Raw genomic sequence first — 27071 nt, 5'->3', positions numbered from 1 at the left:
TCAATAGATATATTTTCATTTAGGTTTTTTTTTGTGATAAAATTACTTTTTATCTAGGTTTTTTTTGCAAAATGAACAAAATAAATATTGACCAGATACATATATTTATAAAAATATAAGAGTGTCTTACATTAAGAGAGGAAAATATAACATGTCACACGTCTGCTGTGTACAGCCTGCCATTCAAATTTGCTGCATAAATGATATGCTATAGTAGTACTATGATATTCAAATAGTAGTACTTCAATACTGCAAAATTATTATGCAAAAAGAAAACTGGAAATCATATGTAGTATATTACAGGTGCACCGTAACTTTAATATACGATTCGATTATGATTATTATTATCATAATTATAATTATAATTATGATTATAATTATACGTATATATCTTATTATTTAATTGTTGTCTCCTGATTTTTGGATTTATTGGCTGGCGACAGCCTGTCAGCAACAAAAGTCCCACTCTCTCTTGAAAGACTACTCTCCCCTACCTTACATTGTTTTCTTCTCTCTTCTCCTTCTCTTGCCTTGCATTTTGTTTTCTCTCACACTAGGGGTTTTCTCGCATTTCTACGGAATTTCAGATTCAACGTCCTACTTTGCTGGATCGTTGATTCACAAGTCGTAAGCTTCCTGCACCTCCTCTGTTTTCCGTTTCTATGTTGCTTTCTCGTCCGTTTTCTACATAATTTCTTCTTTTTCTGGAATTGAAGTGGTTATTTCTAGGTTTAGCAATTTTTCATACGAATGTGCGGATGCTTTTGTGCCTGCGTTCTCGAATTTATAACTATCGTCTTAATTGTTGGTTTCATTTTCTTTTTCTCTGCATGGTCTGGTCTTTGATCTCTTAGACGCTGTTTTGTAGATATGTTGTTAATTCAGATCAAATTTATGGCTTGGAGTTTGTTAGTGTAAAAATCATGGATTAAATATGCCCGGTCAATGGATTTTGACCAAATAATAAATGTGACGAGACATTTAATTTTGTGAAATTAAATGACATAGCGTCGATCTACATTTTACGTAGGTAAATGTAGTATATTCACTTTCTCAAATCCGATTTCCGGTGAGTGAGAAATAGTGGATTAAAGTTGGGCATAATTAGCTTTTAATTAAAGCTTGGAGATGGAGCTTAGGGAATAATTAACTAGTGTTAATTATCCCACATTGGAGGATTAACACATCTTTAATGTGTATAAATTAAGTGACTTTATGTTACTTAATAATTATAGTGGACCAAGATGGGTGAAAGAGCCCACACGCGCACGCGCGCGCGCCGCCGCCGCCGCCCGCCCGCCCGAGCCCGAGCCCGAGCCCGAGCGCGCTCGCGGCCGCGGGCCTCGGGCCCGAGCCCGATCCCGATCCCGATCCCGATCCCGATCCCGATCCCGATCTCGATCTCGATCTCGATCTTGATCTTGGCAATTGGTCTTTGGGCTTGGTGCTTGGCCCAAACTATTCTTTTTGGACCACCGCCGAGTCAGCAATCCAAGTGGCTTGACACGTCGTCAAGCGAGGCACAGTCACGGTTGCCACGTGAGAAATCCACACGCTCCACACACGGGTGGCACATTACAGCCACACGCCTGTAACCGACGTCGGTTACGTTTTTGCCATGATGAGCCTTCAATGGCTGGTTGACCCTGCATGGTGGTTGGCCTATAAATAGGCTAGCCATACCACTGCATTAGGATACACACCTACAAGCATTCTCTGCATAAGCTCTCTCCCTCTCCCTGCATTGTCTTTCTGTCGAAGCTCTGCCCTCTCCTCCATCCCGTTCGCCGGAGCTCTGCTGATTGCGGTGCTGCATCAGAAGAGACGTAGCCGTTTTACCTTTGGGGACGACACGCCAAACCGAGAGCACTACCGGGGCGTATCTCGTCTTGCGGGAAGAGGCCTCCTCGACTCGGCTGTCATAGCATACTGGTTTAGTTGTTTCATTTTCGTTGTAACTTCAGTTCTTTTTTGTATTCCTTCTTTTGGGTTGTATTACGCCCGGTTTTGTTATCTTGTAATCCCAGAAACCAACAATCGCAAGACGAGATAGCTTGCCTTTGAAGGAATTTGAACTTCTAAACTGAACTAAAACTTCCGAAACATTAACACCTTTTGCTGGAGATGTCGACGGAATCCAACACTGCTGCTGCCAACGCCACCGCCGCCATTCCCTCCACCATGGCGACCACTGGACCGGTCAACACTTCATCGGCTCCCTCGATGATGCCAACTCCCGGCTTCCCAGCTGCCTCATCCACCGTCCCTTGGGTTTGGGACAACCCCTTCGGGGCGTCCACTGGTTCCACCTTTGGTGGTTCGGTTGGTTCCACTTTTAGTGGTTCCTTCGGATCCTTTAATGGATCGAGTGTTGGTGCCTTCGGGCTCAATACTAGTGTTGGATCTTTCGGGATCAACACGAATGCTGGGGCCTTCGGGTTTCATGCGGGTGCTAGTCCCTTCGGGGCTGGTACGACCATGGCGGGCTCTATGCCCAACATGAATGGTGGGGGCTCTATGCCCAACCAAGTTGTTGGCTCCTTCGGGGGCAACGGAATTGGTTCCTTCCAAGGACCAACTGCGGCACCTTTGGCACCAAGAATGATGCCACCTGCCGAGAAACCACCCAAGTTTGGAGGATCAGACTTCAAGAGGTGGTATCAAAAGATGTTGTTCTATCTGACAACATTGGGCGTCGCCAACTTCCTCACGGAAAACGAGCCGCCCGCGCCAAGCGACCAAGAGACTAGGCTCGAAGTCATGGCGGACTATGAAGCTTGGAGAAAAGGGGATTATCTATGTAAAAACTTTATTTTAAGTGCATTAGATGATAGCCTCTATAATGTATACTCCAATGTAACCACATCTAAACAAATGTGGGAAAGCCTAGAGAAGAAATATAGCATAGACAATGCTGCAGGGACTGAACAGGTTGTAGCATCCAAGTTTATGGACTACAAGATGGTCGACTCTCGACCCATCATGGAGCAAGTCCAAGAGCTCCAAATGATCATCCACTCCTTAGTGGCTGAAGGGATGACCTTGCCCGATAAGTTCCTAAGGTGCACGATCATTGACAAGCTCCCTCCAAGTTGGAAGGACTTCAAGAGTTATCTCAAGCACAAGCGAAAGCAGATGACCCTTGAAGACTTGATCGTGAAGTTGCGCATTGAGGCCGACGTGCGCAAAAGTGATCAAAAGGCTAAGGGCTTCACCCCAAATGAAGCCAAAGCCAACCTGTTGGAGCGGGGCGGTCCCTCCAACAAATGCCCTCGCCCAAACCGTCCAAACGACAAAGGGAAGGGAAAGCAGCCTTCAAAGAAGTTTGAAGGCGACTGCTACAAATGTGGCAAACCGGGCCACTTTGCCAAAGACTGCCGCAGCAAGAAGAAGAAGCCGGCAGCCCACGTCGTTGAGAAGGAGTTCAAGGACTGGGATGAGAACGACCTCATTGCAGTGGTCACTGAAGAGGTTAACCTTGTTGATAACAAGGGAGGCTGGTACATCGACACCGGCGCTACTGCTCATGTTTGCTCCGACAGGAGCAAGTTTGCCTCCTACACTGCTGTTGAAGGGAGAAAGATCAACATGGGGAATCAAGCATCGTCAGAAGTCCTCGGCGTTGGCAACGTGATTCTCATGATGACGTCTGGCCTAACTATCACTTTGAAGGATGTGCTGCATGTCCCGGACATCCGCAAGAACCTAGTGTCAGGATCAATACTAGTTAATAAAGGGTTTAAACTTGTATTTGAGTCCGATAGGTTTGTCTTGTATAAGTTTGGAAAATCCATCGGAAAAGGTTATGTAACCGATGGGCTTTTCAAGCTTAGTGTAGCAACTCGAAGTGTTGCGAAGCCATTGGCCAATAAGAATAAAGCATCTACTTCCTCTTATTTGATTGAGTCTTCAAATTTGTGGCATTGTAGATTGGGACATGTAAATTCAAAAGCCATTAAAAGATTAGTAAATTTAGATTTACTAAAGGCTAATGAATTGGATATCCAAGATAAATGTGAAATTTGTATTGAAGCAAAAATGACTAAGTTGCCGTTTCACTCGGTTGAACGAAGCACAAAACCCCTTGAATTAATTCACACGGATGTATGTGATTTAAAGATGTTGCAAACTAGAGGTGGTAAAAAGTACTTTATCACTTTCATAGATGATTGCACAAGATATTGCTACATTTATCTTTTAAGAAGCAAAGATGAAGCAATAGAGGCGTTCAAAAATTATAAGAACGAAGTTGAGAATCAACTTGGTTGTAAAATCAAAATGATTCGAAGCGATAGAGGAGGCGAATATGTAGCCCCGTTTGAGGAGTTATGCAACGCAAGTGGTATAATTCATCAAACAACTGCTCCATATTCACCACAATCTAATGGTGTTGCAGAACGCAAGAATCGAACTCTAAAAGAGATGATGAATGCACTGCTACTCAGTTCAGGATTACCACATAACATGTGGGGGGAAGCTGTTTTGACAGCAAACTATATCTTGAATAAAATCCCTCTCAAAGGAAAAGATGTTACTCCTTATGAGTTGTGGAAGGGAAGGAAGCCATCCTACAAATACCTCAAAGTGTGGGGGTGTTTGGCAAAGGTGATGGTTCCTCCGCCCAAAGAAGTTACAATCGGACCTAAGACGGTTGATTGCATCTTCATTGGATATGCACTTAACAGTAGTACATATCGATTTGTTGTTCACAAGTCTGAAATATCGACTATCACAGTAGGAACAACAATTGAGTCGAGGAATGCTGTATTTCTCGAAAATACCTTTCCTTGCAAAGATAAGGAAAAGGTATCAACCAATTCTGAGACAAGAATTGAAGAAGCCACTAGTTCTAAACAAGTGGAAGAAGAAGCCACTAGTTCTAAATCAACAGATGCGGAACCTGAATCGCGCAAGCGTGCAAGGCCCGATCCAAAAGATACAGTACTAAGACGTGGTAATAGAGTCAGAACACCAAAAACTTTTGGTCCTGACTACATTGCTTTCATGTTGGATGAAGAACCAACATCGATAAAAGTAGCCTTTGCTGGCCCAGACGGGCTGCATTGGAGAGAAGCTGTTCAAAGCGAAATTGATTCAATTTTGCTAAACCACACATGGGTGTTGGTTGATTTGCCCGAAGGTGCTAAACCTTTAGGATGCAAATGGGTTCTTAAAAGAAAGTTTAAGGCCGATGGAACAGTTGATAAGTATAAAGCCCGATTAGTAGTAAAGGGTTTTAAACAAAAAGAAGGACATGACTTCTTCGATACCTATTCACCTGTAACAAGGATTACATCTATCCGGGTGCTTCTCGCTATTGCTGCATTGCACAATCTCGAGATTCATCAAATGGATGTAAAGACCGCGTTTCTGAATGGTGAACTAGAAGACGAAATCTACATGGAACAACCCGAAGGGTTTGTAGTACCTGGACAAGAGAAAAAGGTATGCAAGCTCGTGAAATCCCTATATGGATTGAAACAAACGCCATTGCAATGGCACTTGAAGTTTGATAATGTGATGTTATCAAATGGGTTTAAAATCAACGAGTGCGACAAATGTGTCTACATCAAGAGCACTAATAACGGTCATGTTATAGTGTGTCTCTACGTTGATGATATGTTAATCTTGGGTAGCAACACTCAAGTAATTAACGATACAAAGGCCATGTTAAAGAGAAACTTTGACATGAAAGACATGGGTCTAGCCGATGTAATTCTTGGAATGAAGATTCTAAGAACGAATGATGGAATCATCTTAACACAATCACATTATGTTGAGAAGATATTGAATAAATTCAAAGCCTATGATGGCGCGCCGGTTAAGACTCCAATTGAACTCGACGTTCACTTGAGCAAAAACAAAGGCGAGCCCGTTGCGCAAGAAGAGTATGCACGGGTCATCGGGTGCATTATGTACTTGACTAATTGCACTCGACCTGACATTGCTTGTGCCGTGAACAAGTTAAGTCGTTACACGAGCAATCCAAGCAAAGAGCATTGGAGAGCTCTTGTGAGGGTTTTGAGATATTTAAAACACACTCAAAATCTTGGGCTACACTTCTCGAGATACCCCCCGGTGCTTGAAGGGTACTGTGATGCCAATTGGATATCCGATAATAGAGACTCACTTTCAACAAGTGGATATGTCTTTACTATTGGGGGTGGTGCTGTATCGTGGAAATCCACAAAACAGACCTGTATAGCCCGATCAACAATGGAATCGGAGTTCATTGCCTTGGATAAGGCTGGTGAGGAAGCCGAGTGGCTTAAGAACTTCCTTGAAGACATTCCATGTTGGTCTAAGCCAGTGCCACCAGTGCTGATTCACTGCGATAGCCAAGCGGCTATTGGAAGGGCAAAAAATGGTTTCTATAACGGTAAGTCTCGACATATACGTCGACGACATAACACCGTGAGACATTTGATCACAACAGGGGTGATTACAATTGACTATGTGAAGTCAATAGATAATCTAGCGGATCCGCTAACCAAAGGGTTAAACCGTGATCAAATGAATAAGTTGCTAGAGGGAATGGGTTTGAAATCCACAAACTAAAGAATTGTCATAGTGGTAACCCAACCATGATGACTGGAGATCCCAAGAACTTGGTTCAAAGGGACAACTAAGCTATGAGAGTTCATGGAAAAACACTCAAACTATATCTATTCCCTAGAGAGCAATAGAGTGTTGGAGAACTTGCCTCGTGGTAAAGGCTAAGTCTATGACTTTTAATGGTTCTTAAGGATCTCAAAGAGATGGAATTCTCAAAGAGACCAAGTATGGCAAGGTACTTGACTAAGAATCACCTACGTAAGTGCGAAGTGTGGTCGCTTCATAAAAAACGCACTTATGAATCCAAAGTGGTGTCCAAGACCGCAATGGACACAAAACGTGAGAACGGATGAGGTTGAGGTGTTTAAGTGTTAACACCATTGTCTCGGTGCACGCCGTGGGGGATTAGTTCAAAGCATCGCGCTACTAAGCCGCCTGTGTATCCGATGGTGTCGACTATGGAGGGTTCAAAGTCAACAACTACCTATCCTTATGCTTATATACCTCGCGAGGGTTGAGCTTGTGTCTGCATGCATATGCATTCGGCTATTTCCACTCATGTGGGGGATTGTAAAAATCATGGATTAAATATGCCCGGTCAATGGATTTTGACCAAATAATAAATGTGACGAGACATTTAATTTTGTGAAATTAAATGACATAGCGTCGATCTACATTTTACGTAGGTAAATGTAGTATATTCACTTTCTCAAATCCGATTTCCGGTGAGTGAGAAATAGTGGATTAAAGTTGGGCATAATTAGCTTTTAATTAAAGCTTGGAGATGGAGCTTAGGGAATAATTAACTAGTGTTAATTATCCCACATTGGAGGATTAACACATCTTTAATGTGTATAAATTAAGTGACTTTATGTTACTTAATAATTATAGTGGACCAAGATGGGTGAAAGAGCCCACACGCGCGCACACGCGCGCGCCGCCGCCGCCGCCCGCCCGCCCGAGCCCGAGCCCGAGCCTGTGCACGCGCTCGCGGCCGCGGGCCTCGGGCCTCGGGCCCGGGCCCTCGATCTCGATCTTAATCTTGGACTTGGACTTGGACTTGACAATTGGTCTTTGGGTGGTCTTTGGGCTTGGTGCTTGGCCCAAACTATTCTTTTTAGACCACCGCCGAGTCAGCAATCCAAGTGGCTTGACACGTCGTCAAGCGAGGCACAGTCACGGTTGCCACGTGAGAAATCCACACGCTCCACACACGGGTGGCACATTACAGCCACACGCCTGTAACCGACGTCGGTTACGTTTTTGCCATGATGAGCCTTCAATGGCTGGTTGACCCTGCATGGTGGTTGGCCTATAAATAGGCTAGCCATACCACTGCATTAGGATACACACCTACAAGCATTCTCTGCATAAGCTCTCTCCCTCTCCCTGCATTGTCTTTCTGTCGAAGCTCTGCCCTCTCCTCCATCCCGTTCGCCGGAGCTCTGCTGATTGCGGTGCTGCATCAGAAGAGACGTAGCCGTTTTACCTTTGGGGACGACACGCCAAACCGAGAGCACTACCGGGGCGTATCTCGTCTTGCGGGAAGAGGCCTCCTCGACTCGGCTGTCATAGCATACTGGTTTAGTTGTTTCATTTTCGTTGTAACTTCAGTTCTTTTTTGTATTCCTTCTTTTGGGTTGTATTACGCCCGGTTTTGTTATCTTGTAATCCCAGAAACCAACAGTTAGTTGGTAAATCCGTTGTTTAAAGAAGCTGGTACTTAACAATTGAGAGACTGAGTTCCTTTTTTATTTCTTTTTAATACTAGTAATTTATTAGATTGTACATGCATGTTGATGTGCTTGGAATTGCACCTGCAGGATAAATAAGGGATTTTAAAGTGAATTTTGTAAATCGTCTTAATGAGTGAGTTGTCGATTTGTAATTTATTTTGACCATATTGTTGGATATTATCTCAGATTTAGGAAGTAGTTCAGATTTATGTGCCTGGTTTAAATTGTTAAAACATCAGCCGATGCTTAATGGATAATTTCACTTGATACTTAGTCAGATTTGGCCTCATGAAATGTCGATAACAATGAGGGATGTGGAATTCCTTTGTGAAGTTTCTGGACCATCCATCGTTTCGTGCTTAATATTATGCAGCAGAAATTTATCTTAAACACATTATTATAAGATTCAAAGGAAGTGGTCAAATTAATGTAGTCTTTGTCATTAAAACATCTATGTTGATTAGTGAAAGGTATTTTAATAAAAAGTATGGGTAGAAACTGGAAAGCAAACTTAATCGTATCGAGAGACGCAGTTCCTGAGTCTAACTATTGACAAGAGTTCCCGTCAGTAAAAAAAAACCCCAATTTCCTATGCAATCCGTTAAACAACCCATCTATGGTGTTTGCTGTGCTGATAGCTGAAGTGCTGGATTACTGTTTTATATGGATGGCTCTATATAAAGGTTTCCATGCTCTGTCAATCTTCCACCTAGAGTATACCTAGGCTTTGCAAGTTGCAAGAAAATCTGGTTGCAGAATTTTGTCTAATTCACTTGTAACAAAGGGCTAGGATTTGTATGTTAATGTTTCTAGGGCATGTGATAACCTAGTGATTGAATAAGTTGCAATATCCGTCCTCAATTGTCTGATTACATGCCTGATTACTCTCATATTTATTTTTACAGATGTTAGTTCAGCATATAAGGTGTTGCTATTTGCGTTACTGTGTATTGGAATTTCATATGCTGTCTTTACTGAGTTGGTTGCTCTGAGACACCTGAGACCTTATGCTGCTTAATCTCACTGTTACAATTGACAATTGGTTCTGTTTTCCTCTTTGCTTGTATTTTCTTCTAGTTGATTTCCAGTTGGTGGCTTCTTTTTGTTTGATTAACTTTGGCGTCATTCTCATTATTGTTATCACCTTTTTTAATAAAATAGTAATTGTTATCATTATTATACTATTATTATTGTATAATCTGTGGGTAAGTGATTTTGTGTTTCCTGCTCAGGCTGCAGATAGTCAGACTGCTTGATCTTTAAAGATTACCTTTTGGACTTGTGGATTTAAACTGAGTAGCGGAGGAAGTTGGAACATATTTTTTGCCTGAGGTCATTAAGCAACTTTTGTTGCTATATTCTGTTCTTTGCTTGAGTTGCATTTAATCTATCTCTAACCTGGACGTATATGATCTTTTTGGAGTCAATTGGAGTGTTCAACTATTTCTCTCAGGTATTTTTGGCTTGTTTGCTGGTCCTGTGGAATACCTTACTGAATAGAAGATTTTATTGTGTCCATGCTGGCGGAGAGCATGCGTGGAATCTGTGGTTTGGGTAATGCCCCAGTCGAGATTAGTCGCTGATGCACTTGGTGTGGTGACGATTTGTCTTGTTACTGTATTGGTTGTTCTGGGGTTGTTCTGTATCATATATTCATTTTACTTCCGCAGTCGGATCCTCGGGCAAGGTTTCAGTCAGCTTAGTTATTTTAGTGGTCCTTGGATAATCAGAATCACATACATCTTCTTTGCAGTTTGGTTGGGCGTTGGTGAAATTATACGGTTGAATTTGTTGAGGCACCACGGAAGAGTATTGGATGGTCTCACTTTGGAATGGCAGGAAAAAGTCTGCAAAGGATACATCATTTCGAACCTGGGATTCGCAGAACCATGCCTGTTTCTCACACTCATTTTTCTTCTCCGTGCATCTCTACAAAGGTCTGGAACGTTAGGTCACAAGTGGAATGTGAAAACGGCCAGTTTTGTTCTTGTTTATTGCATTCCATTGTTCATTCTTCAGCTAGTAGTTATCTTAATTGGACCAAAGTATAAGAAGGACCATAATCCGAAACTGCGTTCTTATTTCATCAGAGCAGCTTCTTCCGATGCAAATCATGATACTGCCTTCTGCACTTACCCTCTATTCAGTACCATCTTTCTCGGTGTTTTTGCTACCATCGTAACTGTCTACTTGTTTTGGCTTGGTAGGAGAATTCTTCATTTGGTGATCAATAAGGGTTTGCAGAAGAGAGTGTACACGTTGATCTTTTTTATCTCTAGTTTTTTCCCGTTAAGAGTTGTTCTGCTTGGTTTGTCGGTCCTAGCTGATCCAGGAACACCTTTGTTTGATGTCATAGTATTCCTGTCTTTCATTTCCCTTTTATGTTGTGCAGGGGTGGGTATGTGCATGCTTGCATACCTTCCTATATCAGATTCTTTATCTTTGAGGAGTCTGCAAATAGATACAGAAGCTAGGAGGAGGTGGGCTGGTAATGAGTGTAACGATACGAGTTCGTTAATTGCTTATCAGAGCCCAGTTGAAGGAAGTCTTGTAAGTAGAAATTCATCTGCCTCAGGAAAACGTGGATCGATTTCTTTCCATGCTAGTGAGAAAGATGAAACCTCTGGAGCAGCTTTTGTGGAACTAAGCCTATTCAATCCTAGCCAGCATTCAAGTCCACCTGGGTCGCCTAGACTTGTCGGGTGGTCTATGGTGGTTCCCGCACAAGGTTAAGTTAGCTGCAGAGAGGCCGGGCCAGGGTGCCAAACATTTTTGCGCTCAACTCAGAACTCAGTACTGTCTGTAAAGGATTTAGCTGTTTAATAATGATTGCTAATTTTGCTGCTTTCTGGTTTTGAGATAGTTGTTTGCTTTTTTTTGTATTTTATCCACCGTATTTTTCTTGGTGGCGCTGTTAATCTGTATCTCTTCAAGTTTGGTTGGTTATGACGATTTCACAGCTTTACTAACCACTGGAATGCTTCTCAAGTTTCTGTTTCGTTCTTTTTGCATTGGTGTTGAAATTTGTTCACCTTCTGGAGTTTGTTATACAGTACTATATCTCAACGTAAGACACCACACTAATTACTGCTTCAAAGTTGATTATTTATTCTAAAAATATATTCTTTGATCCATCAAAATAGTGCACAACTAAAGTGTGGAATAAAAGTGGAGAAAGAATTTTGTTAGTATTTTTTATGTTATCAATGTAGATGATAGTGAATCATGTTTATCTTATTTTGTAAATATAGTAGTACTCTGTTAAAGTTTGAATGAATCATGTCCAATAAGGAATGTGTAAGAACTAAGAAGTATACACATTATTTTGAAATGCTCTAGGATTGACACATTGTGCACTATTTTGTGTGGAAATTTTCTTTTTACATAAATTTAACAGCCTAAACACATCAAACAGATTTATTTTGCTACTAACATATAATACTAGTATTAAAAGAACATTGAATACTTATTCGTTCTTTTTCTCATTTATGTAATTCTGATTCTAAATTAGAAAGATACGGTTAGAAATAGATGTGGATTCAGTCGCGAAGTCGCGTGGCCGCCGCCTAAAGCCACGTTCCACACATTAGTACTACTGCTATTATATTTAGATCCGGAGAAACAAAAAAGTAAAGAAAAGAAAGAAAAAAAAAGTGTTGGGATTTTCGTCAATGGCGACATTCAGCGAAGCACCGGCCGGCGACGCCAAATCTGGCGAGAAGATCTTCAAAACTAAGTGCGCTCAGTGCCACACTGCCGAGAAAGGCGCCGGCCACAAACAAGGTTTCTCACCACCATCCCCTCATTCATACATTGTCTGCATACGCATATATGCTCATGCTGCTCATGCCTTTTTTGTGAGGATCGTCTTGGCATTGGCGTCAGCATCTCTCTCATTTGTTTCATATTTTTGTTGTTTCATTCCCTGGCCTCTAAACACAATTCAATTTGATGATTCTGTATCCTCATTTCGTATGTGGAATGTGATTTGCATTAATCCATTACTATTGTACGCCGTTCCCGGTATTAGGCTCGCTTCAGTTTTTTCATTTCTCCTTGACATTGGATTTCGAAAGCGTATGTGCAAATATGTGTCAATGGAAGCTGCTGGAAAATGGGTGTGTGTTGGGGTTGTGTTATGAATTATGAACTCGTAAAATTTACAAGCCTGGTTGGAACTCCAGGTCCTAATTTGAACGGGCTCTTTGGGAGACAATCTGGCACCACCCCTGGCTATTCTTACTCTGCTGCTAACAAGAACATGGCCGTCACCTGGGGAGAGAACACTCTTTATGACTACTTGCTCAATCCCAAGAAGGTATTATCTCACTGATTCTTCATACGTGATCTGCTCTCTTCCTCCTTATTTACGCCTTACATGACTATGTTCCTGTTTTGGGGTTTTTGTTTGATTGCTACTCTGGATGATTAATGCAGTACATTCCTGGAACTAAGATGGTTTTCCCGGGGCTGAAGAAACCTCAAGAGCGTGCAGATCTGGTTGCATATCTCAAGGAGGCTACTGCTTGACTACTCTGACATATATGATTATCGTTTTTTGATAGCTAAGAGATTCATCACTTTTTCATCCTGATTCGGGATTTTTTTTGAGGAAAGTAGTTAGATAGTAATTCGGTAATAAGAGCATAAGGCTAAACAGTTTGTTGCCCATGAATCGCAGGGGTTGGTTGGTTTCTTTATGTTATTTATCTCTCACGTGCACTTCAATAACAAGAGAAGAAAATGTGAAAATAGTGAGAATGGAGGAGAGAAATAAAATATAATGACTAGAATATGTATTACTCCATAATTAAAAAGAGCTCAAAGGCAAAAAAAAAATGTTCGAAAATAATGTAAAAATACCTTAAATAAAATTAAGTATTTATCCAGAGATATCTGGTGATATATTTTTTAATCCAATACTAAAATGTGTAATCTATATTGTCAATAGTTCACTAATCTTTACTATTTTTTATAATAGACCAAAAGCCCATTGAAAAGGGAAAAAAAACTGTGGAGGTGCGCATGATCATGTCGCCACTACTTCCATTATTTACAAACTTAGGTTTGGATGCAGCTACTCCACCTGACTCAGTCTCAGTTACTGGATTATCCAGTGTTCGATTATTATTATAGAGTTATCTCTTGGCCCGCCGGCCTGCGTCTCTTTTATCACGGCCCGCGTTGACTGATTGTTTTTTTCCCTAATCTCGCGACTATTCATCTGGACCCAACCCCTGCGACTAAAATTGTCGCACCTCTCTTCACTCCCACCTCTGCTTCACCCCGCCGTGCACCGCCAGCATGCAGCGAATTATTTTGGTCGATTTATTCTGTCGGTGTGAATTGTTATCGGCAGCCAATGTGCACTGTTTCCTTGTTTGAGAAGAAGGGCTCTGAAAAAATTGGGAAAATGGGTAGTCATGTTAATTAAATTAAATTAAATATATAAGTTTGGGAAATGGTGATGGAGGAGGTGCTGAAAATTAAATAAGTACTAATGCCTATGCTATAATTATGCTTTTATGTTCTGTATATGCAGTAATCCTTTTCCATTCAATTTTTATGCTTCTGAATTTTTCCTCCATACTTTTTTATCAATGAACTCAACAATAATAATTTGCTAATTACTTACTTAATTAAATAAAAAAAATTAATTCATAATTTATTAAAATATAATTATAATTAATCAAATTTTAATATTTTATTAAAATGAGATAAATATTAGTGCTAGTATTAAATCTTATCTATCAAACACTATACTAAAGTTATCTTACACATAATCTAGTCAACCAAACATCACATCCAATACTAATTCTATCCTAGACAAGGCTCATCATAACTTATCTCATGTTGTATCTACCTATTATTTAATCTCATGAACCAAACAACCACTTAAGATATTAATGATAATAATTGTACTATTATAATTTGGACAATTAAGTGTTAAGTAGATGATTAATTGCAAGTTAATTATGCGCTCAAAACAGGTGAGAGCACATGAGTGTTTCTCTTTAGCAACGGAATGTTCAGCTGCTAATTCACATTTTTTGCAGAGGTGTGGTAGGTTCTGCAGTTTTCTCGATTGTTTTCCTAACTAATGAATACTTTAAAAAATATATTCGACATTAATTTTTTTTATTTTATCAGCTCTGCTAATCAACTTATTAATTTGATATGCGCGTTTATAAAATAAATGATGAGAAATTAAATGTGTTTTATTTATGATAATAATAAAATAAATCAATATCCCTAAACTACATAGAGATAGAAACAGTATTGTATTTAATCAATTACGGAGTACTTAAGTTAATATGGAAGATTCTTACTACTATTTATATTTATTCATTGATTTGTTAATATTTTAATATTCCGCCGGAGTCGAGGGAGTAGTTTATTGTAAGCATTAACTTTATGAATCCTGACGTGGAGAATGTTGGCATTTCGATACTTCCATTTAGAATGCACCAATGGCATCCCAAGGTCGGCATGACGGCATTATTGTGTACATTTGCACTTCCTATTTAATACTCCCTCCCTTCTCCTTTCCCTCGTAGTTGAAGCGAAACATTTCGGCACGGAATTTAAAAAAGAGATTGATAAATGTGTTAAATAAATAGATAAAAAATTAAGCTAAGGAAAAAAGTAGAGAGAATAAAGTAAAAAGTGAATAAAGCATAGAGAATAAAATAAGAGAGAGTAAAGTAAGAAAGAGAAAAATGTTACTCCCTCCGTCCCACAAGAATATGCATTATTTTCTTTTTAGTCCGTCCCACAAGAATATGCACTTTCTAATTTTAGAAACTCTTTTTTCTCTAATGAAGTGGGACCCAATCTCCACTAATAATACTTTAATTACTTTTTCTCTCTACCTCTCTCTTACTTTACCAATTTTACATTAAAATCCGTGCCGAACCTAAAGTGCATATTATTTGGGGACGGATGCAGTACTATATATGGAAATGATTCAACTATGAGGAAACTTCACGAAATGGAAAAATGACTTAACTATAAGAGAACGGAGGGAGTAATACAAATTTATATTAGAATATTTAATTATCACATACTGTATATATTACATTGTTGTCTAAATAATCTCTTGCAAATTACATTGATGGATCTAGCAACTATTTTGTTGTGGACAATTGACAAACCATCTAACAAACATAAATTCATGAGATCAAAATAAATTTTTTTTATGAGATCAACATAATTTATTAGTTGGGTGATTGTTAATTAATGAGTGATTGTTAAAGTCACTCTAATGGCCAAGTCAAAACAATGGGATGATTGATTAAAGAATGCACAAACTTTAACTTGATAATTAACTTCTAACTAATTTTCCTAAATTGTGGAGCAAAGTATGAACTCCTTATTAATGTATTTTATCCAAATTTTGGTGCAAGAGTGTATATAATTTGATATATTATGACAAAAAGTAGATTAAGAATGTCTAATTTGCTACTAATCATAAGATAATTTCATTAAAAGGTATTATAAATTGAATTGAAATTACAAATTAGTCAAAGATGGTGTGCCATTTGGCAATTAACAATTTATTTTACGGTAAAAATTTTGGTCGGCACACCCTCACAAATTTTACTACTGCTATTTTTCCAAATCATAAAAAAAATTGCTCAAATAATATTCACTGAGAATAAAAATTCCAAAAGAAATGTTGACTTTGTAACTGTCGAAACTCACTAACAACAACACAACAAACAATCCGCTTGCCTGCAAAATAACATCTGCACTTCCCCAATCAATCTGGTTAGTCATGCGTTTCTGATTTTCTGTTCATCGCATTCTTTATTCATCATTCGTCAATCTGAATCTGTTGTTCTGCTTCGGCAATCATTTCCGTTTGATTCTCGACCCATAGTTGTTGGAATTGTAGTGTTGTTGTTTTCATTGTGAGTATGTTATGTAGATTCAGCGTTTGCTTCAATTTCGAAAAAAAATTAAGGATGCTTTAGGATATTTTGTTGTGGTTTTAATTAGAGACTAGATATTTTTGGAGATCAGAAGAGATGAATTTATGCAGTCAATACCTGCGTTATGGTATTTGGTCATGTTATCTACTGCATTCGAAGTAAAAGTTTACTGTTTCGGCTCATACTTGCAGGAAATATGCCAGAAAATGGTGCTGCTGTTGGAGAGGGAGAGCCAGTTTCGCGTGATGACAAGTTACGTCCCTGATCCACTATATAATTCTGGCTGTTGAGTTCCTTCACGGTTTTGATATGCAAATATAGAATTCCATCTATGGCTATGGCAGTGCTGATAGGGGTCGAAAAATAGAAGTAGCAATGCCTTAATCTAATGGAAATTTATTGCACAAGTTATTACATTCCTTAATCTCATGGAAATTTATACCCTAAGTTAATTTCCACTCTTCATTTTGATTACAACAATTGTTATATCCATGTTCTTGCTCATTTGATGTAGTTTCACCATACCTTTTAGTTGGATGTCTGCACTAAACATATCCAAGTACTGTATTTACCAATTTGTTCTGGTTGTGCTGCCTTAGCTCACCATATAGGCCTTTTGCAACTTGGGCTCTTATGATTGTTATTTTTTTTATCTGATTCAAGTTCATTTTTGTTTCCTACTATTGAGATTCATTCTCAGTTTGTTTTATCTTTCCAGGTCAATGTTGATCCTGGGACACCTCCATCTCTGACTTTGACAAGGAAACTAAACACTAAAGATTCTGTCGACCTTACCTTAAAATAGAAAATCAGTATGGTACTACTTTTTTTGAACTTACATCATAATTTTCCTACATCGGTCGTATTGGTACTATTGTGAACTTATTCTTTTTCATGCATCTCATTTTCTGTGCATAGTTGTGGAAGCATATGCTTCATTGCTCTCTTTATGTGTGAATTTAGTTCCTTTTTGTATTTCAAATAATATTTCCTTTTATTTTATGTAGGCCCCTATAGGTTATAGGCTATGGAGGCACCTTCGTGAGGAAAAATCCAGAGACAGCGTAAAGTTTCCCCATAACTGAAATAAAACTTGAAATGGTTCAATGTTGGTTATGATTTATGAAGAATGTGGTATTTCCTAACTGTTCTTGCAGGAGGTATTTCTTGATCCTTTTACAAAGCGCCCGACTCCATCTTTCCATAGAGTTCCGCTAGGTGGTATAGGGTAATACCTGTCATTATTTCTCATTCTTTATATTATAACATCGTAGATAAATTCCTGACTCATTTCTGATCAGTGATATTTTTTGGTAATAAAGATGTCAATGAGATGATACCTTTAACTATGAGTCTGTTTTCAACGTTTTGAAGTGCAATGTGTGTCTACTTTTATTTTATTGTGGCCTTCTGTCCCATCCCAATTCCTTTATATTCTAGCTATGAAGTACCATCTGCTATGTTTGAAGTTTGAATTGGTTGGAAGTCATGGGTGTAAGAATTGTCTTACAGGCTTTACGTCATGCCAACCTTTTCGAATTGTCAGATAACTTCCTAAACGTTAAGAAACATTCCGAGTCCGCTTTCTCAAGGTTGCTTCTTCTCTGATTTATTGTCGACAAGAACGTGATACTCCTTTACATAGTCACACACTTGTTGAAAGATGGACCCAATCTCCAGTAGTGGAGCTAGGTCCATCACACTATTTTGTTGAGTTGTTGCTGCCTACTTACCTGAGTTGTCTAATTTTCTATGAGTTGACACATTTTTCAGTGCTGGAAGCATTGGAAGAAACTACAAGGGCGAGTTTCAGCATTGACAGCTGTTTCCTCGGGTCTGTGAAGATGAACCTGTCTTGGCAAACCAGTTTTCTGTAAGTGTTATACTTAAATTATGCTTATACACTGTTTAACACAATTGATGTTACATTAAATTTACATTTAGAAGATTCATTACATTTTTTATAACAGTAGAGCTAATATATAATCTAATCATTAATTTGAGCGATATCCCTGCAATTATAGATGTTATTAATGGGCTGTATTACAACTCAAGATTGAAATATGTAAAACTATCATAGCATTTTCATTCATTACCAGTCTACGAAATTAATAGTGTTTGCTATAATTTACTGATGTCAAAAACTTGAAACATGAAATGCAAACCTTTTCTCTGTTTTCTAGTGTACTGTGCCCGAAGAACCCAGAAAAATGATGATTATAAATGATCTTGATATGATTTCCTGTCTACGAAACTAATAGTGTTTGCTATAATTTACTGATGTCAAAAACTTGAAACATGAACTGCAAACCATTCCTGTCACCTTAATATTTTATTATTAAGTATAAAACTGATCTTGATATGCTTATAAATGATGATTTAATTTTAGCATTTTCTCTGTACAGGTATTTGTTTCGAGAACAAATGGTGAGAGGTTTTCTAGTGTACTGTGCCCGAAGAACCCAGAAAAATTGAAGTGAGTACAAAGTTATTCTACCATCCTAAGATGTTGTTTATAGAGAATATGCATTTAAAAATATTCTTGTAGGATCGTATGAGATAGTGGTAATTGTATCTTATAAACAATAAAATTGTAAGACAAAAGTTCATATTCTGCTGTAAAAAATGTGGACAAATAGGGAAACTTCAGCTTCTGGGATAGGGTCTTGGGACTGGAATCTTGATGGGATAAACTCAACATACCATGCATTATATCCAAGGGCTTGGATATAATTTTAGCATTTTCTCTGTCCAGGTATTTTTTTTCATGAGATGTATCAAAAAATAATGTAAGTTAATATTTGAATTTTGATTCTTTTAATCAGATTACGAAAATCAAAATTGAAAAAAAATAGGTAAGGTTTCTCCTAATCTATCAGATAGACGGAACTGTTGTCACTATTTGTTGTTTGTTATAGATGTTTTATATCTACTATACTATAACTATATAATATGAGACTTGATCATTTGTTAATGAAATTCGAACAGACACAGATATTTAAAGTAATATAGATTAACTGCTACCCACCCCCCCACTTCCTTTTTATATTATGATAGGGTTTATATGGGAATAATGGAGAAATGTATCCGTGCTGGGACGGAAGGATTCGAACCTCCGAATGGCGGGACCAAAACCCGTTGCCTTACCACTTGGCCACGCCCCATTTCAATTTCTAATTGACACTAAGAAACAATAATATTGTTATTGGTTGTTTGTCAACTCCAGACCAAATAAATATCTAGAAAGATTCCATATCTATAGAATATAGATCTTATATATCTATAGAATAATAGAATAGACCGGTATTCTAATTTTGATACATATAGATACAGAATTCAACTTAATTTATTGATCATTACATAGAATTCAATTAAGATATTGTATGAAAGTATCGTTTCTTCTATTCTCCTTTGAGAATTGGAGGATTTTTGGTTGGATGGATTCAAAGAAAAAGAAGGATTTTTGTCTACCTTATTTACTTTCTTTCTTTCTTTTTCCTGATATAAAAAATGCAACCAAAATGCAATTATCTCCAAGAACAAAATGTCTGTTATGCTTAATATCGTTAGTTTGATCTGTATTTGTATTAATTCGCCCCTTTATTCGAGTAGTTTTTTCTTCGGCAAATTGCCCGAAGCCTATGCTTTTTTGAATCCAATCGTAGATGTTATGCCAGTCATACCTCTGTTTTTTTTCTCTTAGCTTTTGTTTGGCAGGCTGCTGTAAGTTTTCGATAAGATCCGGAATAATAATATCCTAGAAAATGCATGATTTCCTCGAGAAAAAATTCTAACAATTGACAAAATCAGATAAATTTTAGAGTATGAACCTTCGATTCACACATTGATTCGTGAATAGTTAACATAAACCGGACTTACCCCCATTTCCTCGTTTTTGAGCCTTTTCCAGTCATCCAGTCAAAGACCCTAACCCTATTAGGGTCTCCCACAATATCTAAATTTGGATTATAGGCGCAAATTAGATTTTTTTTGTTAATGAAAAAAAAAATGAATTTGTGACAATACATTTCTTGAAAAAACCTCATTCCTTGGTATCAAAATAGGATATGTGGTAGAAAAATAGAAGATCTATTCTCTTTTTTTTCTAAAAAAAAAATCTTGGAGATTGTGTAATGCTTACTCTGAGACTCTTCGTTTATACCGTAGTGATATTTTTTGTTTCTCTCTTTATCTTTGGATTCCTATCTAATGATCCGGGGCGTAATCCTGGACGTGAAGAATAAAATACAAAAGGTTTCTTGATTCATTTTCAAATTTTCTTAGGATTTTATCTATTCACACGTTTCACTAAGATTTTCAAAAATTGAAAATAAATAATAAAATAGAATATTAATATATAAAATATAAATAAATAAAGTAACCAACGGAAACGGAAAGAGAGGGATTCGAACCCTCGGTACGAATAACTCGTACAACGGATTAGCAATCCGACGCTTTAGTCCACTCAGCCATCTCTCCCAAATGAAAAAGAGAATTACTACATTACACATAATCTAAGGAGTTTTTCTTTTTCTCGTTTCTTTCTCTATTCTATTATTTCTATATAGAGAGATCCACAAATCAGGAATTTCCTTTATCTAAAATCGAAAAGATGGACTCGACCGCGCCAACACTCGAACAAAAAAAAAAAAGAAGCAAGACCTCTTTGTGTTGATTTTGTTCGAAAGGTCCTTCTTATTCTCACGACCCGGCATGGTCAGTACCTAGCCGGGCTCTTTTTTTTGTTCCAAAAAATTATAGAGAAATAATGATTTCTCTTTTTTGAAAACAAAAAAAGACTTTTATTATTATAATTATATTCAATTGAATATAAAATATTCAAGCAACGACAAAAAGAAAAAATACTATTTAAATTATTTTCTTGTTATATTTTACCCGAACTAAAAAAAAACTATCGATTATTCTACAATACATTTTTTGTGTTATGATTTTAATGTTTTTTTAATCCATATCTAACTTCTTCAGTGAAAACTTTAGTTATTTAATAATTTCAATTAAATTCTTTTTTGGAGCCTCTTTTCCGAATCTCATTAAATTTTGATCTACTTGTGAAAAAGTTCAGCACGCTCCTTTTGATGATTCTTTGATAATCCTATCTTGATTATGTTCAATTAGCTTGCTCGACAAAAGGTCCATTTGTATACAATAATCATATGATGCTTTTTTTGATACAAGAGGGTGCTTTTTTGATTGAAAAAGGGATAGGAGATGTTTTATCAATTTTGAAAATTCTGTCTATTTTTTTCTTTTATCTGATAATTTCTTGTATTTTCATCTAATCAATTTATTTTTATGTTTCGAATCGATTAGCATATCTTTTTTTTTTAGATTTGTTAGTTCAACGGTTTGATTAGCTCGAAAAATAGCTTTTCTCTTTGTTTTAATTCAATTTAATTGCTTTTGGTTCGGATTGTATCCATGTCTATATACCCCTTGTTGAGCTGAAGTTTTGTTTAATCGATATTTTCTCGGGGTTGCTAACTCAATGGTAGAGTACTCGGCTTTTAAGTGCGGCTAGAATCTTTTACACATTTGGATGAAGTGACGAATTCGTCCATACCATTGGTAAACTTTGGAAGACCACGACTGACCCTGAAAGGGAATAAATGGAAAAAATAGCATGTCGTATCAATGGAAAGTTCCGAGGATATTTAATTCTTATCCGATTGGTACAAAACCTTCTTCGAATTCTTGGAACAGAACAAAAGAAAGTTGGGTCGAATGAATAAATGGATAGGGGCCCTGCGGCTTCAGTTAATTCTTAGAAAGAAAAAGCAACCGGCTTCTGTTCTTAATTTGAACAATTTCCCGATCTAATTAGATGTTAAAAAAAATTAGTTCCCGATACGGGAAGCACTTAAGTGGATTCTATTTTTTTAATGAATCCTAATTATTCCCATTCTCTATTATGGAATGAAGATGTGTGTGTATAAAGAAGCAGTATATTGATAAAGAAAGTTTTTTTCCGAAATCAAAAGAGCGATTGGGTCGAAAAAATAAAAGATTTCTAACCATCTTGTTATCCTATAACATTAACACGTACGGATTAAATGAAATGAATGGAAAAAGAGAGGGTAGAGAATCTGTTGATAAGTTTACTTGTCTCCGAGGTATCTCTTTTTACTAGAATACTTTGTTTTGACTGTATCGCACTATGTATCATTTGATAACCCCCGAATCTTCTACCTTTAATTCAAATGGAAATTCAAATGGAGAAAATCCAAAGATCTTTACAGCTAAAGAGATCTCAACAACACGACTTCCTATATCCACTTATATTTCAGGAGTATATTTATGTGTTTGCTCATAATCATGCTTTGAATAGATCTATTTTATCGGAAAATCTAGGTTATGACAATAAATCCAGTTTACGGATTGTGAAACGGTTAATTACTCGAATGTATCAACAGAATCATTTCATTATTTCTTCTAATGATTCTAACAAAAATCCATTTTTGGCGCGAAACACTAATTTATATTCTCAAATTATATCAGAGTGCCCGTGTTTTGTGATATCCGGAAACTCACAAGGTATTACAGCAAGGGACATGTGGTGTGAAATCAAAGAGGTAGGATTGCAGAACTTTCACAGTTTTTAAACCATGCATCAACAGTATCAATGGTTTCCTTATATACAGTGGTGTAGTCAATCATGTTTTAGTGACTAATACATCTCTTAAAGTAGTCTTAATTTACTTCGCATGCCATAGGACAAAACCTTGATATAGCTAAGAGACTAGATACATTAGTATTTTTGTTGATTATAAATAATTATGAGCTTCAAAGTTTTCAGTATCATCATTCTTTCCAGACTAACCTGGTCCTGTCTAATTAGCGTGGATCGTTTGACCACCTAAATTCCGAACACGTATCAACACCTTCTGAACCAGGTTCACTTATTGGGGCAGCCGTGACAGCTTCTTTGACTATTCCTGCAGGAACTGTACAAAGTGTTACATTTTCTGTGGCATGGGCTTGCTTAGAAATAAACTTTCAAGCAGGAAGAACCTATCACAGGCATGCAAACAAATGTTCGTTTAATTTGATTATACTCCTATTTATATATGCTGCTTTTCAACTTTGACTGAGTACATCAACTTTGCTATCAGGCGTTATACTGAATTCTATGGCACCCATGGTAACATGGCATCAAGCATTTCTCATGATGCTATTGTTGGTAAACTCTCAGCAACTTCATTTATGATCCTTCAGTCTAAGAAATTTTTTAAGGGCAAAAACGTCAAAAGAATCATATTAATGTGTTTATATATTTATTTTCTAACTTTTTCTCACTTATCTGTTGTATCAACAAACCATAGAACGTTTTCGTTGGGAGTCAGAAATTGAAGCATGGCAAAGACCTATTCTCGAAGACAAGAGACTTCCTGAATGGTAGGTCTTATTGTTTCATTGATTGATACTCCTACTTGTTAGTACAGTTTGAAAGGTGGCATTTTTTTCAATGGTCTATTGCAGGTACCCGCCCACACTTTTCAATGAACTGTACTATCTTAACTCAGGGGGAACAATTTGGACAGGTGATTGGGTAATGGAGTATGTGTTGTGAGGGTGATAGACTTTAAGTCTTGATATTTTCTCTTTCTTTCTCCTCTTCAGATGGAACTCCACCAATACATAGTATACGTACTGTTGGTGAAAGAAAGTTTTCACTTGACAGATTAGGCTCAAATAGTAGTCGTACAGTCAATACCACTGAGGGAAATGACACAGCAATAGACATCCTTGAAAGAATGACATCAATGCTTCAGGATGTTCATACTTCTGCATCAATGAGTTCTGCTCTCGGAACAAACTTGCTCCAGAAAGGAGAGGAAAATGTGGGCCAGTTCCTCTACCTTGAAGGGGATTGAATATCACATGTGTAATACATATGATGTCCACTTTTATGTTTCATTTGCATTAACCATGTTGTTTCCCAAACTTGAACTCAGCATACAAAGAGACTTTGCTGCCGCAGTGATGATGCATGATCCTAGTAGGATGATACTTTTACAGGACGGAACATGTGTCCAGAGAAAAGTTCTTGGTGCTGTTCCTCATGATATTGGAATGAGAGATCCATGGATTGAATTAAACTTTTACAACCTTCACAATACAGATAGGTGGAAAGACTTGAATCCGAAGTTTGTCCTCCAAGTTTACCGAGATGTGGTTGCCACAGGCAATAAAGAGTTTGCTCGAGCAGTGTGGCCATCAGTCTATGTTGCACTGGCTTACATGGAACAGTTTGACAAGGACGGAGATGGCATGATAGAAAATGAAGGGTTTCCAGATCAAACATACGATACATGGTCTGTAACTGGTGTGAGTGCATACTGTGGTGGCCTATGGGTTGCAGCTTTGCAGGCTGCTTCAGCAATTGCACACGTGGTTGGGGACAAGGGTTCTGAAGACTACTATTGGTTTCGGTTTGAGAAAGCAAAGAAGGTGTATGAAAAGTTGTGGAACGGATCTTATTTTATTTATGATAACAGCGGCAGCAGTACAAGCTCATCCATCCAGGCTGATCAATTGGCTGGACAATGGTATGTTAATTTTGTTTAAAGGTTTCCTCATATTTTGTGATTCACCTGTAGAAACAGAATCTGTTGTAATCTTTTTCATTTCCATCACATTTTTTTACACGTTTTATAGGTATGCTCGAGCGTGTGGTCTTTTACCCATTGTTGATGAAATAAAGGCAAAAAAAGCTCTTGAGACAGTATACAACTTCAATGTATTGAAGGTGAAAAATGGGCAGGTAGGGGCAGCAAACGGGATGCTTCCAAATGGAGAAGCTGATATGTGTACATTGCAGTCGAGAGAAATATGGAGTGGGATTACATATGCTGTTGCGGCAGGCATGATCCACGAAAATATGGTAGAAACAGCATTCAAAACTGCAGTGGGTGTCCATGAAGTAGCCTGGGCAGATGAGGGTAAAGGGTACGTTGAGTTGTCCTTGACCAAGAAACTAAGATACCTATTTATGTGTGCATTTGTGTGCACGTGCGCTTCTGTAAAACCTTTTTATTTTGAGAACTACATCCGACCTATAAAGTAACTACACTGAACTCTATCTATCCTGAGTAAGTATCGATCTAACAGTTTATTCTTTTGATAGATATGCATTCCAGACGCCCGAGGGTTGGGACTTTGAAGGGCGGTACAGATCTCTTGGTTACATGCGACCTCTAACGATCTGGGCGATGCAATGTGCACTAACACGACAGAATAAGTTGCCATTGCCGGAACTGAAGGAAGAGATCACCGAAGAAGCTGTGGTGAAGCAACATGATGGATTCACCAGAGTGGCTCGTCTGCTCAAGCAGTCCGAGGAACCCGATTCCAGGAGCCTTTTCCAGGTCGTCTTTGATTACACTTGCAAAAGGATGTTGGCCTGAAAAATGCAACTCCTCAAAGCTCTTTTATCACTTCAATATACAGTATAAACCATTATTCCTTCGGGTATTCACAATAATGATACCAAAAATCAGCTACTATAACTTATTTTTTCCTTGACCGGCAACATTTTTTTAATTTTATAACTAGAATGATTTTTAACTCGTTAATCTAGTCAACAATATTTGAAAATATTCATATATAATCAAATGACTCACGAGATCAATTATTTTTTCTTTGTGCAATTTAATTGTAGTGAAAATTAAAAACATAAGCATTTCTAAAAACAGTAAAGAAATATTCTTATATATATATATATATATATATATATATATATATATATAGGGTCTTCATCTACCAAAATAAGTCCTTAAGTATAGAAATACAGACTATATCTATACCGTCGGATCTGGAGATTAATGGCTAAGATTTGGAGTGATTCCTTATTTTTTATGGGTCATAATAAGACCGATCTGTGTCATGTGCGGGGTAATTTAAGAATCGAAAATATTAGGAACCGTCGGTCCATTTTTTAGGCGCTGATTAATTAGGATTTGGGAGTAATTACTGCACACGCTTAAGTTGGTGCTTGGATTCCCACGCCATTCAATTTCACTCTCATTAAACAAAAACTCTCCAATTTCCCTCAAATCTTCTTCTTCTTCTACCGCCAAATCAACAAAAAATCCTCCAACAAAAAATCGTCGCGGCTCAAAATCGACGTCTCGTCCACAAATTCGTCGTCTTCTCTACAAAAACGTCGCCTCTTCCAGAAAATCGTTTCCTCTACAAAAACCCTATTCCTACTCCAGAAAATCGACGAAGAAGGGGAACCAAATACCTAATTCAACAATGGTCAACACTCGAGCAACTGGATCTGCTAGTCATGACGGAAAATGTTAGCAAGTTTTTGTTACCATTGACTTAAATTTGACAAAATCAGGCCAAACTTTAACTTCAATTCGTTGTTCGACACGTAGTGTATCAGAGAACGAACGCGAAGAAGAAGATACCGCGGATCCCAAAAGCACCGAAAGGTAAGTCGATTTCACATTCTGGGATTTGGATGCATGTAGTTTTGTTTCGATTTTGGAACTTTGGTATTTAATTGTTGTTTTTTGTTTCATAAGCAAAAGGCCAAACTTCCACAAAACCCTCAACTGAAGTGATTCCTGCTAGCCATGACATAAATCAAGGTTAAAGTTATATATTTGAGCACTGTTGTGTATGAGAATTATGTAATTTGTAATGGTGCAGTGACAATGTGGAACCCAAGGCCAGCTTATTTTGCACGATGTGTAACCATATATTTCCATGGCCCAAATATTCGTTTAGTATGACCCAAAAACATAGCTGATGGTTTTTGGTTATTGTCAGTGTATTCTCCGGTCGTATGACCTAGGGCCTGCTTATTATGGCCCAA

At 37.8% G+C, this 27071-nt stretch overlaps 2 protein-coding genes, 1 non-coding gene and 1 pseudogene across 5 annotated transcripts; 3 read left to right on the top strand and 1 right to left on the bottom strand.

Annotated features, from left to right (window-relative positions):
- Positions 1-474: 474 nt before the first annotated feature.
- Positions 475-11260, top strand: LOC121755311. 3 transcript variants are annotated; one of them, XM_042150623.1, is made up of 3 exons: positions 475-627; positions 9524-9623; positions 9745-11260. In XM_042150623.1, the coding sequence occupies exon 3, from the start codon at positions 9849-9851 to the stop codon at positions 11022-11024; it is 1176 nt and encodes a 391-aa protein (XP_042006557.1). In that variant the 5' UTR covers positions 475-627; positions 9524-9623; positions 9745-9848; the 3' UTR covers positions 11025-11260. The 3 variants fall into 3 exon arrangements, with proteins under 3 accessions (XP_042006557.1, XP_042006555.1, XP_042006556.1); XM_042150622.1 differs by having other exon boundaries at positions 476-627; positions 9531-9623; XM_042150621.1 differs by having other exon boundaries at positions 9524-11260.
- Positions 11261-11747: 487 nt separating this feature from the next.
- Positions 11748-13006, top strand: LOC121755350 (cytochrome c-like). The gene is made up of 3 exons (XM_042150673.1): positions 11748-12074; positions 12476-12609; positions 12729-13006. The coding sequence occupies exons 1-3, from the start codon at positions 11963-11965 to the stop codon at positions 12819-12821; spliced, it is 339 nt and encodes a 112-aa protein (XP_042006607.1). The 5' UTR covers positions 11748-11962; the 3' UTR covers positions 12822-13006.
- Positions 13007-16079: 3073 nt separating this feature from the next.
- On the top strand, positions 16080-25650 carry LOC121754748 (annotated as a pseudogene).
- Positions 20617-20704, bottom strand: TRNAS-GCU. The gene has a single exon. It is a non-coding gene; the product is annotated as a tRNA-Ser (tRNA).
- Positions 25651-27071: the final 1421 nt, after the last annotated feature.

Source organism: Salvia splendens, chromosome 11, assembly GCF_004379255.2.
Source record: "Salvia splendens isolate huo1 chromosome 11, SspV2, whole genome shotgun sequence".
Classification (NCBI taxonomy): Eukaryota; Viridiplantae; Streptophyta; class Magnoliopsida; order Lamiales; family Lamiaceae; genus Salvia; species Salvia splendens.
The sequence above is the reverse complement of the archived record's forward strand: the minus strand, read 5'-3'. Positions and strand labels throughout refer to the sequence as shown.

Coding starts and splice junctions, on each gene's coding strand:
- LOC121755350 (XM_042150673.1), top strand. CDS start 11,963: ATGGCGACATTCAGCGAAGCACCGGCCGGCGACGCCAAATCTGGCGAG. Junction 12,075..12,475: donor AGGCGCCGGCCACAAACAAG/GTTTCTCACCAC, acceptor TTGGAACTCCAG/GTCCTAATTTGAACGGGCTC. Junction 12,610..12,728: donor ACTTGCTCAATCCCAAGAAG/GTATTATCTCAC, acceptor TGATTAATGCAG/TACATTCCTGGAACTAAGAT.
- LOC121755311 (XM_042150623.1), top strand. CDS start 9,849: ATGCCCCAGTCGAGATTAGTCGCTGATGCACTTGGTGTGGTGACGATT.